We start from the raw sequence: 12542 nt of genomic DNA on the forward strand, positions 1-12542 counted from the left end.
CTCTGTCTTATCTCTGACTTTCATACTTTTATATATTTCTATAAGATCCCCTCTCATTCTTCTAAATTCCAGCGAGTACTGACCCAAATGACTCAATCTCTCGTAGGTTAACCCCCTCATCTCTGGAATCAACCTGATATTATCTCCTCTGTACTGCCTCCAAAGCCGGGACATCCATCCACAAGTATGGAGACCAGAATTGCACGCAGTTCTCCAGATGCAGCCTCACCAGGACCTTGTTCAGTTGCAGCAGATCCTCCCTGCTCCTAAATTCAAATCCCTCTCGCATTGAAGGCCAGCATTCCATTTCCCTCCTTGACAGCCTGCTGCACCCGCAAACCAACCTTTCACGATTCACGCACAAGCAAGCCTCTGCACGTCAGTAAGCTGCAATCGCTTTCCTTTTAAATAATAATCTGACCTTCCATTTTTCATTCCAAAGTGGACAACCTCACATTTGCCAACATTGGACTCCATCTTGCCCACTCACTTAACCTATCTATATCTCTCTGCAGACTCTCCGTATCCTCTACACAATTTGCTTTTCCACTCAATTTAGTGTCACATTGAACCTGCTTTATTACTTTTTTTGAATATTTTAATTTTTCCCAATATAGAACATTATTACATACATCATATAAATATTTTAAAATTAGAGTCTCACCCCCTCCCTCCCAACTGCTAACATATATAAAAGCACAATTGTCCAAAAAAGGGGTGTGTGAGCAGCCTTCATTAATTAGTCCATATCTGATCTTCAGGAATTCAACGCTATTAACCTACCTGTATGATTTAAACCTTTTCGGAGAAGTTAATTATATCCCTAAGCCAGTATGATTCAAATAAGTTTGCCATTTTTTAACAAAAATGTCATATTTCTTTCTCAGATTATGTTATCATTTCCGGGGTGGGGGGGGGGGCACAACTTTGCGTTTCTATATTCCAGCGAGTAATAAGTAGGGGGGAGTCGGACTTCCAGGTAACAACGATACATCTCCTGGCTACCACGAACTGGATTGGCTATTTTAATAGTTTTATGCCGATACCCATCAGATTGCGCAATAAATACCGTTCTGGTTCCAATGGAAAATCCACTTTTATAATTTTTGTGAAAATTTCTGCCAAGTCATACCGAAAGGATTTTACTTTCACACAGAGCCAAGTTGAATATATAAATGTTCCAACGTCTATACCACACCTAAACCACAAGACCGGAATTTCAGATTTTAAGCCGCGTAATTGGAGTGTAAAATTGTATTGTACCAATCTACATCTGACATTAATAAATAATATATTATCAGAGCACAATTTTGACCAATTATTACCTTCTCTGCACTTACAATTGTTTTATTTGTCTTTGACCTTACTTTATCTTTACATTCTCCCTTCTTTACATTCTCCCTTCATTTCATCATCAGTTGGCAATCCTGGACTTTGATGTCAGACAGATGAATTGGGCTTGGGTAGATTGCCATGTTGATTTCACTAAAATGATCTTGGTCCTGGAAGGTTTAAATAAAGTGGGTTTTGTTTTTTGTATTGACTAGACTTGTGTTTCCTTATTTACGGAAGAGGTAAACAAGATATTTAAGGTGATTATTTTTTGAACTGATGGATTTAAAGAAGACCGCTGTTTCCGTTGGTGTCCAGAACCAGGTCTTAAAGTTAGTGATGTCTCCAGCATGGTGACATCAAAAGGCAATATTTCTCACAAATTATACGGGCCCCTGAAACTCTTCATCAGAATATTTCCTAAACTGGGATCAGTTGAAAATTTGCAAATTTGGGTTGGTGGTGACCATGACAGTGTGGAAGGAGAAGGTGACAATCACTTGTGTTTTGTTTGGTATGTGGGGGCTAAACGCCTCTGTACAACTGGCCAATGCTCCACAGTCACCTGTAAATAATCACTGGCTCTGGTATTACGTTTTTGCTGGTGGTTTTCTCAGATTCTATTTATTGGCATATAATAAAACAAATGTACTATTACATGAAATTGCCTTTAATCCGCCATAAGGCAGACAAAGATTTGCCAGTAGCATTGCCCAATGACCCTTACAGTCAGAGAAAGGGAGGTAAAAGAAAGTCTCTCCAGGGTCACCGACTGTGCATGGATTTGCCTCCAGCGCTCCCACAGCCTCTTCAAGCCTGCCGATAGGATGAGGGATCTTTCAGCACCCAGGGTCCTCTGGGAGCCCTCCTAGCTCAGCATCCAGTTCCTGTATCTGGTTCTCATGGGGCAATTCCAGCAGTCCAAAGCCTCTGTGATTTTCACCCCCGCCTGTCGCCAACAGCTCGCGGTCTGTGTGCGTCCTTCAACCGCAGAGCCCCTCTCTGGTCCACCACTGTGGTCACTGGGCTTGGGGTGGTCTCCTCTGCTTTTCCTTCTCAACAGGAGGTGTTCTCCCCCACTATTAATGCCCCGCACTAGTCCGCTGCTGCCCCGGAGTCTGCGGTCACTTGAGGCAAAGACGCCACCAATTAAGGCCTAGGCCCTGCAGTTGCAGCTTCTTTAACAGGCCATTTAAAGCCCATAGAGAGCCTTTGTTCTAGGACTGGGCAGAAAGAGTAGGTCCCTTAGGAACTAAAGGGATGATCAATGTTTGGAGCAATACTTCTCTTGGTATTCACCAGGGAGAAAGCTGGAGAATTAAAGGAAGAGTGCGCTGATATTCTGAACCATCTATAGCAGGAAGGAGGAAGAGTCCAAAACATTGAAGCGTGTTTCATAATATGGAAACTGAGTCTCTAGTTAAACCAAAATGTACTTGTCCCAAATATTGCTGCCACAGAACTGAGAAACTTTGTGTGTTAGAGGCTTCAGTTAAGCAAAAATAAAATTTTGTGTTAACCACATAGGAATCTTTGCTGGTCAACCTCTCTTGCTCAACTCTCCAGAGAGAGAGAGAGAGAGACCCAGTCTCTATTGTTCTGTCGTAATCTTGTCACCACCCCTTCCCCGACTCAACCTGTCAGCCAATGCCTGTGTTTAAAATTCCCGTCCACGTCTTCAAAGGCCCTCCCCCTTTCCGTGGTCTCTCTGGCCCATGATTCTCAGAGAGGCTCCAATAGCTCAGTGGTTAGAGCACTGGCCTGGTAAACCAGGGGGTCTGGAGTTTGTTCCTCGCTGGGGCCTCGTTTCTGTGAGGGGTGCTGGACAAAGTGGCGTCTTCTCTGTCTTCCTTATGGTAGACAACGTTAAATAATTCATGTACGTTACATTCTAAATGACGATCATGGAACTTTAACTTTTTGCCCGCTGAGCTCCTGTGACCTCTGTGCTCCATTGCTCCTGGCCCGATTAAGCTAATTGGGTGAGCAAATTGAAGTTCTTGGGCATCACTATCTGGGAGGATCTTTCCCGAAGCCAACACACTAATGGCATCGTGAAGAAAGCACGTCAGGAGTTTGTGGAGGTTTGGTATGACGGCTGAAGCTCTGGCAAATTTCTACAGATGTGTTGTTGAGAGTGCGCTGACCGACTGCATCACAGTCTGGTCTTGAGGACACCAATACCCCCAAGTGTAAAGCCCTGCAATAGGGTAATGGACACAGCCCAGGACATCAGAGGTAAAGCAAAGCCCTCCCCACTATCGAGGACATCTAATAGGGAACCCTGCCGTCGGAGAACAGCAGCGATCATCAAGGATATACATCACCCAGCGTGCGCTCTGTTCTCGCCGTCAAAAAAGAGGTGTCGATGCCACAAGACTCGCTCCACCAGGTTTAGGAACAGCTGCCAGCCCTCCACCATCAGACTCCTCAACGACAAACTCAATCAGGGACTCATTTAAGGACTCTTACTTGTGCACTTTATTTTCTTTCTCTCTGTATTGCATAGTTTGTTTACATTTCTTTATTGGCTTACGTGTGCACAGTTTTATTTTTACGCTACCAATAAATGGCAATTCTGACTAGTCTGAAGGAGAAAAGAATCTCAGGGTTGTATGGGATGTCCTCTGACAAAACATCTGAATGTCAGGGTAGCAGCTGCATCAGGAAGATCAGGGCGAGTATTTGTACACGGCAGAGTACGTTCTCCCCTTCAGGGAAATAATCAGCTGCACAAGCGTTTGCGTGTAGGGATGGTGAAATCACAACCCAAGATTTCTCCTGTCTTCCCCCTAGATTAGGGGACTCCAAAGTGGTTGATATCGATCGCCAGGGGTCGATGGGGCCATCCAAGGGGTTGATAACGCCAGTGGAGAGTGTTAATTTAAAATAGCAGCCCGCCCCCACCTGGTTCAACACAGCTGCTGCCACCCTCCCACTCCCCCCCCTTCCCCCAGTCCAGCATGGTTGGGGGGGAAGGGGGGGGGGTGTGCGAGGCTTTCCTGCCATGAACCTTCATGCGTCACCGTCATGCTTCCCTCATCGTGCATGCGCCATCCGGCTGCTCACGGCCTGTAGAGCCCGGGATGCTGCATTTAACCGTTAAGTGCCCTTTCTGCCCCTTAATTTGGGGGTGTAGGCTGTTTGAGGTGGTGGCGGACAGACAAGAGGGCTCAAAACCAGACGTTTGGCCACCCAACACAGTGCCCTTCTCCACCCTTCTCCACTGCCCCGTCAAGCCTCTTTCCACCAGCGCTGGGATTCCATGCCTGAAGGTTAATGAGGGCCTATGTAGTCCCTGAAGGGGTCGACAGTCTAAAAAGTTGGGGACCCCTGTCCTAGATAGATTTGAAGCTAATAACTTGCTTCATTGAATGTCAGAGACATTTGTTTCTACATTCATTTCTCACATGTAATTGAATTAGATGGACTGTTCTTTGCTTTCGCATTTGTTTTTAACCTTCTGATTATCATTATTAATTTCTCGACACCATTTGGGAAGCACGGTTAGCAAGATGTTCTTATTAGCGCCAGCGACACAGGTTTGACTTCTATCTCTAAGGAGTTTGTATGCTCTCCCTGTAACCTGTGTGGGTTTCCTCCCACCCTCCAAAACATGCAGAATTTGTATTTAGTTGCATAATTGGATGGCACGGGCCTGTTGGCCAGAAGGGCCTTATACCGCGCTGTATGTCTAAATTTACAGGTCGACCCCTGTTTATTGATGGGGTTCAGTTCCGCAACTTGCATCATGAGGTGAAATTTATCATTAGTCAGGGCCTACCCGTACAGGTAGGTCTCTGAGCCGCTGCTGCCGAGAGGCCGACCCGACGTCCCCGCTGCTGCCGGGAGGCCGACCCGACGTCCCTGCTCCTGCTAGGAGCCTGGTAACTAGGGCCCGTGGCATCACTTCGAACCTTTCCTTCTAATTTGGAACGCATGCGCAGATTGCTGTCACTCTCCCTCTCCAGCGACAGCAATCTGCACGTGCGTTCCACATCGCTTTTTTTTTAAAAAAACAGCGTTGGGTCCAACAAAGCACCTTTCCTTGATGTCACTACAGGAGGAACACGGAAATGATGACGTTTAGGGAAGGTGGCGGCAGTGGGCTGTGCACTGAGAAGGAAAAGCAACCGCGTTGATCCAGGTCGACCCCGACTTACCTTTATTCAAAACGGATTCTCATCGTTGTAACTCAAAATATCATAAATGGAAACCTCGTAAATCGAGGTCTATCTGCAATGCATCGCGGCAACGTTTAACTGACATTTAATTTATTGGCTTTTGCAAATGATTTAATTACTTGCATATGCTATTGATTATACCTGGTTGTGGTAAAAGCGCCGCTACAGCCTGTTCCTTTTATAATTTCTTTCTTGTGCTATGCAATGAAGTGGGGGGTGTTCTGAAATCCCTCTGTGTTTGTATTGTGTCCAGCATTTATCCTGAAAGTTGTATCAATCTCATTGTGAGATTTTCGATCGTGACTGAGCGGTTCTGCTGCTTTCCCCACAGGGCGTTGCCGAGATGATCCGTGCAGGGACCGTGTAAACCTCGACCGATTTTTATTTGTTGCGTCACACTTCGACATCGTGCTGGCTGTTTCCGCATCCTCGTTTTTTTGTTTTGCAGTGCCCGATGCCCCACTGATCGTTTGGTCAGAATCAGATGTTTGGCTGAAAGTGTAGTGAGTTGGAGCAAGGACTTGGGTTCAAATCAACGGATAGGATTAAGGCCCTTTCCCCATGCTGAAAGGCAATATGCTTGAGCATCTGAATTCTCTTCCTGCAGGGAACAAATCCACGGAAAATGGAGGTCCATTATTTTGCATTGTTGTGTTTCAATCCGCCTGCAGAGAGGAATTTGACAACTGGCTAAATCGAAGTACTCTTTCCCTCATTGTACTATGATAAAAATTGTCCCTTTTTTGGTGTTATTTCCCAGGTTTCAGTGTTGTGGGAAAGCTTACCCGTGTGACTTGTGTCACAACGACAGCCAGGACCACCTAATGGAGATGGCCGCTTGGATGATCTGTGGCTTCTGTGCAAAGGAACAGGTGAGGCTTGCTTCGTCAGAGCCACCTTGGGCGATCTGAACGTCGAACACCCTGTAAATGGTGCGTCCGTCACTGCGAAGGACTGGAGAGATTTGGGAGGTGTAAGGAAAGGAGTGAGGGCCTGTGTGCTAGAAATGGGGCGTGCGAGAAGAAATTTCTGAGGGACCTTTTCTTTTGTTAAGAAATTCCCTCTCCAGATGTTGCTATTGAAGCTCAACGTTTCATTATCCGCCCCTAAGTGGATGAAGCTGATGGGAGTGTGGGAGAAAGTGCGGAAGGTGTGGGGAATTGATGGGGTGGCACAGAAATGTGGAATGTAAACGGTCCCTACTGTTGATTTATTGAGATGGGGAGCCCTCCCTAGTACCCTGGCTAATATTTTTATTGAGGTAAATCAAATTGCATCATACGCATATCACATAACTTATTTCATTCAGGACATCAAATTCTATAATTATAATCATTAAACAATTAAATCGTAACTCGTACTATGTCCAGAAATAATATTGAATGCAAAAATTATACAAATAATACAGGTAAAATTCCCTTGTATAAGATACTTTATATTTCTCTGATGTGATCGTATTGTTCTGTGATATGATCCATGATCCCCCTTTTACTTAATTGTAGTAATAATAAAAAGGAAAATAAAGGTTTCTCTATATTAATCTACTTCCTCCCTCTAAACAAGGTGATCTGTTTATATTTTAAATATGAATCTAACAGTGACCCCCCCCCCCCACCCCGGCACCAGGCAGGGAATCCCCGGAATCACTGATCCCACCACTTCACTCCTCAGATTATGATGCAAAAGCTAGGATTCTCTTCTGGCTTGAGGGCAGAGATCTATGCTCTTCGAGAATGGAAGCCATCAGGGGGCAAGGTTCTAATTTTGTCATAATCATTGATAAAGTTTGGAAAATATCTTTCCAAAAGTGTTCCAAGTTCGGACACTCCCAAAACATATGAATCGAAGCTTCAAAAGTGTGAAATTTATCACCTAATAGATCCATATCACGATAAAGACTATATTCTTCAACCAGAGCCCTGTCTGCTTTTTGTGCTGTTTGGCTCCTACCTTTCCTTGGTCCTGTTTGTGTTATCCCAGCAATGACTTACACATGTCCGAGATGCAAGCCTTTTATTTCCATGAAGACAGGACAAGTAGAAACGTACAGAATAATTGGTCAATGTATATTTGTTGATCATGCAATCATTCTTTTAATGGAGACGGGTCTGAATTTGTTTGGTGCAACCGGGACCATTGCTTGAAGCAGAATGTAGATCGTCCAAGCAGGGAAGGATAGACCTTGTACAGTAAAATCCCTGGTGTGGTGTCCGGCACCTATGAGGATTGGTAGATGCTGGATAAGTGAGTTTTCCGGTTACTTGAGACCAACTCTTTCAATGCTGAACTAATACATCTGCATTAAGAATAAACTGTACTTGCACTGAACAAAGTTCACTTGTATGAATATTTAAACATTAAAGGATTTTACTTTCTTTTCAGTCACATTCTTTGAAAACATTTAACCGCTGCTGCCTCTGCAGGTTCCTCCCCCTCCAGGGAGAATAGGATAGGAAAGAATAGTTTGGGTACCGTTGTGATCGGTCAGTCCACATCTGGCACATAGCTGGTGATAATGTAAATGACCCAATGAGATTAGGTTGCGAGCAACATTGTGATGTGGTTAAATTTTACTTTAAATTTTAAATTCAGACATACAGCACAGTAATAGGCCATTTTAGCCCACGCATCCAGGCTGCCCAATTTACAACTTGGTGGGAGGAATCCAGAGCCCCCGGGGAAAACCCACACAGATCTGGGGAGAAGGTGCAAACTCCTTAGAGACAGCGAGGGAGTTAGAGGCCCATTCCCAAACGCTAGCACTGTAAGGGCGCTGCGCCAACCGCGTTGATACGTGTGGAAGGCGTCTCCGACTCATGGCACTGTGTTTGTTTGCAGCCGTACAGTAATGGGAAGCCCTGTGCCGGCTGTGGAGCCATGATGACAAAGGGATCCCACACCAGCCACTGGGAGGGAGGCCAAGGCTGCCGGAACCAAGTGAAGATGAGCCGGTAGGTGCCGCCCAGGGATCTCTGGATTTCCTGACTCGGGGGGCCAGACGGGGACTCATAGGTAAACGGAGTTTGCAGATGCTGGGTAGCTCGCACAGTACGCAAGCGCTGGAGGAGTTCAGCAGGTCACCCACCATCCATTCATGCCTTCAGGTGTGCTAGAAATCAAGCAAATGCCTGGATGAGAAGATGGGGAGAGGAGGAGAGAAATGAGAGAGGCTTTCTGAGATTGGACCACTTTAAATATCTCACCTTAGACGTACAGTGCGGTAACAGGCTCTTCTGGCCCGCAAGCCGGTGCCACCCAATACATCAATTAATCTACAACCCCCGTACATTGTTGAAGGATGAGGGGGAACTGGTGCACGTGGAGGAAACCCACGCAGACACGGGGAGAATGTACAAACTCCTTGCAGTCAGCTCTGGATACGAACCTGATTCACTGGCGCTGTAATAGTATTGTGTGCTAACTGTTATTTTCCAGAATAACTTCCTCAAGCCTGGAACTGGGGTCCAAGATTACTTAACAAACTTCCAGTTAAGCTAGTTTTACCACTATTCTCCTGTTTCATTGGAAAGCACTAGCTTGTTTTCTTTAATCTCAAAATCCCTGGGCCTCTCAATGTCTAGAGAAAGCTGTCCCTCTGGGGCTTTCTCCCTGATCCTTCACACAGCGTGCAATTCCGTAGGGGTGTCGGGAGTGGCAAAAATCGCTGAATTTACTTTAAATGTGTTGGTAACTTCTGAGGAGCAGCCAATCTCACTGGGCCACTGCACATTTAAGTAAAAGTCTTGTTTTTATTTCACCTCATGAAACATTTTTTTGACGTTAGTAAGAGAAAAGGATGGGGGGGGGGATGGGAATAAACAACTTGACTGCTTCATAGGGAAGGGGGGCATAAACTTTGAGCAGAGTCGTAAGGGTGCCAGAGCCAACAAGGTTCCTTGAGGGACAGAGCCAAAACATCTCCACCTGGTAACCTTCTTCCAAGAGAACATTTGGAGTAAGGGCGGCATGGGGTAGTGTAGCAGTTATCCCAGTGGCGTTACAGCACCGACAATCGGGACCAGGTTTCAAATCCCGCGCTGTCTATAATGTCTGCAATGGATTTCTGGTTTCCTCCCACCATTCCAAACGTACCAGAGTGTAGATGAATTGGGTGTAATCGTGGGCCGATTACATTCAACTATAATTCAACTATAATTTTTGCATTCAACATGTCTGAGATTTTATAAAAGATCAGAGAGTGTGGTGTCAGACACATAATGAATGTGGCCTGCTAACACATCCAACTGAGAGAATGCTCAGGGAGACGTTGGCCGAGTAGATTTTGTCGAGGCAGTGTTGCTTTTGCAGTAGGTGTTTGCTGTTTAGTCCAGCTCATGGAGGGCAGAGGTCACTGCTGCCTGGCACGCCATGAATTTTACACCTAATGTTTGAACTTCAAAAACTCGGTGGTGGTGAACTTTATTGTTGATGCCCGCCTTTGAAAGGCGGCCAACCACAATATTGCGAAGTGTTTTCCAATTCTAAAAATATGCGGAGGCAGTGTGACCTTGTACTGGGCCATGTACTCCGTGTTGGGCATGGATTTGAATGGGATTTAAGAAAGGAAAACCCCATATTAAACTGCAAGAAAAGGAGAACGAGGAAACAAATGGTCAAACTAAACAAAAATGGGAACAAGATTTAAACATAAAGATAAAGAAGGAAACATGGGAGAAGTTATGTTCTGGAACGATGAGAAATACAATAAATACGAGGCTACGTATGATACAATATAATTGGTTACACAGACTATACATTACACCGTAAAAGTTAAATAAATGGGACCCAACAGTATCTGATAGATGTTTTCGATGTAAAAAAGAAATGGGAACAACAATTCATGCAATCTGGACATGTGAGAGAGTAGAAAAATTTTGGGATGATCTCAATCAGATATTAAATAAAATAACTGAAAACAATATACCAAAGAATCCAGAGATCTTTCTCCTAAGTAACATAAAAAACAAAGAATTTGGAATTGATTTGGAGGGTGCACAAAAAAGATTTGTGAAGATAGCCCTAGCCGTAGCAAAGAAATGTATTATGTCAACCTGGAAATTGGAAGATAATCTGAAAATACAACAATGGTATATAGAAATGAATAAATGTATTCCATTAGAAAAAATAACATATAGTTTAAGAAATAATATTGAAATATTCAAACAAGTATGGGAGCCTTACATTAAATACAATAGCGAAAACCTACCGGGAACAAACATTACCTAAGTTGATGGAAGGAGAAGAAAAGAAAAAAATGGACTCAGTAGAATTTCTGGTGTATTTTTGTTGAATGACAACATTGTCTGACTGGCTTAATGCAACCTAGATTGTATACCTAAAATGGATGAGAGGGCTTGAGGAGTCATGCACCCTACAGGAAATACAGTAAAACCCCTGGTATCTGGGGGGGTGGCTTGGGAGGAGGGAGGGGGGGGGGGAGAAAAAGACACTGTATATGTGTGAAAAAGAAAAAGTGTATATCATGGCTAACGTGATTTATGGTGTGAAAAATAAAAAATTTTAAAAAATAAAAAAAAAGAAAGGAAAACCCCCAGTATCCGGCACCTATGAGGATGGGTAGATGCTGGATAAGTGAAGTTTCCAGTTGTTTGAGATTGCATATTGCATGGGTTGGTGAACTGACCACTAGGGGGTGCCAATTTTAAACTTTGTTAACCTATTTATTTGCCGGTTGCTTGAATTCCGGATCACAGGGGTTTTACTCTGCTAGCATTGGAGCAAGTCCAAAGTAGATTTTACTAAGTTAATTCCTGGGAAAGAGGTCATCTTAACACAAGAGTTTGGATAAATGAGGAGCTATTAGTTGAAGTAGACAAGACCCTGAGAGGATCAAGGTAGGTGTTGAAATGTTTCCAATTGTGGGCGCCTCTCTAATGAGGGGATGTGGTCAATGGTTAAAGATTTGTTGTTTAAAACTGATATTTGTGGAATATCGGTGAATGTAAGGGGGAAATGGAAGATGGACGTTTAAAGAGGAAGGAAGATAAAACTTTGAAAGATCAGGAGTGATGAGGGTAATGCGGAACTCACTGAAGAGGAGGCGAGGCCTGGGGCAGATCAGCCGTGATCATTATGGCAACTCAGGCTTGAGGAGTCATGCACCCTACAGGAAATACAGTAAAACCCCTGGTATCTGGCACCTACGGGGATTGGTAGATGCCAGATAAGCGAGTTTAATGGTTACTTACCACCCTTGCAATACCTAACTAATAAACCTGCATTAACAATAAACAGTTTAAAAGACAAAAGTACTCGCACTGAACAAACTTCACTTGCATGGAAAAAAAATAAACCTTGTTTTCAGATTTTCACCAACGTTCTTTGAAAACATTTAATCGTCACTGCATCTGCAGGTTCATCCCCCTTCTACGGAGCCACCCAAAACATGAAAAATAGCACTATAATTAACCCTCCCTCTCCCAAGTTTACAGATAGTCTTACTAATGTACTTAATACAAATGGTCCCCGATTTACGATGGTCTGACTTATGAATTTTCCAAATTACGATGGTTCGAATCATTTTCAAGTTCCTTTGTGTCCCCGCACTTGTGATATGCGACTCTGGGTGATGGCAGCATGGTGCGAGAGTTGTGTACAGCGCACTCTCTCGTGACGTTGATTCAACAACGCTCGCCGTCGCTGTATTTGACATTTAATTATAATGCAGTATTTTTTTCGACTTATGATGGGAGTGCCGGAACGGAACCTCGTCGTAAGTCGGGGACTACCTGTGCAGTAAAATCCAAATTATCCACCACTCAATCAACAGGAAGCTCAAACAACCAACAAAAGAAGTGGAGGAAATAAATAAATGTAAAAATAAATAAAAAGTTTTAAATAAAAGTTTAAAATTGTAAAATATTCTCCGAAGCAACACACACCTTGGGAGTAAACATTCAGCCAGCATCGTGCCCCGCCTGCAGTGGCTGTTTCAATAAAGTTTCAATAAAGTTGTGTTTGAATAAAATGGTGGCACCCAGACTGATGCCACTCACTACTGGGGTG

The 12542-nt window shown here is 44.1% G+C and overlaps 1 protein-coding gene across 2 annotated transcripts in view; it reads left to right on the top strand.

Moving 5' to 3' along the window:
- The window catches only part of LOC138745570 (uncharacterized), a 72860-nt gene that overhangs the window by 52640 nt on the left and 7678 nt on the right, over positions 1 to 12542 (top strand). For both annotated transcript variants that reach the window (XM_069902751.1, XM_069902752.1), the window contains exons 10-11: positions 6277 to 6388; positions 8355 to 8467. In XM_069902751.1, the coding sequence (XP_069758852.1) occupies positions 6277 to 6388; positions 8355 to 8467 (225 nt within the window). The remainder of the gene's footprint in view (positions 1 to 6276; positions 6389 to 8354; positions 8468 to 12542) is intronic.

Source organism: Narcine bancroftii, chromosome 11, assembly GCF_036971445.1.
Source record: "Narcine bancroftii isolate sNarBan1 chromosome 11, sNarBan1.hap1, whole genome shotgun sequence".
Lineage (NCBI taxonomy): Eukaryota > Metazoa > Chordata > Chondrichthyes > Torpediniformes > Narcinidae > Narcine > Narcine bancroftii.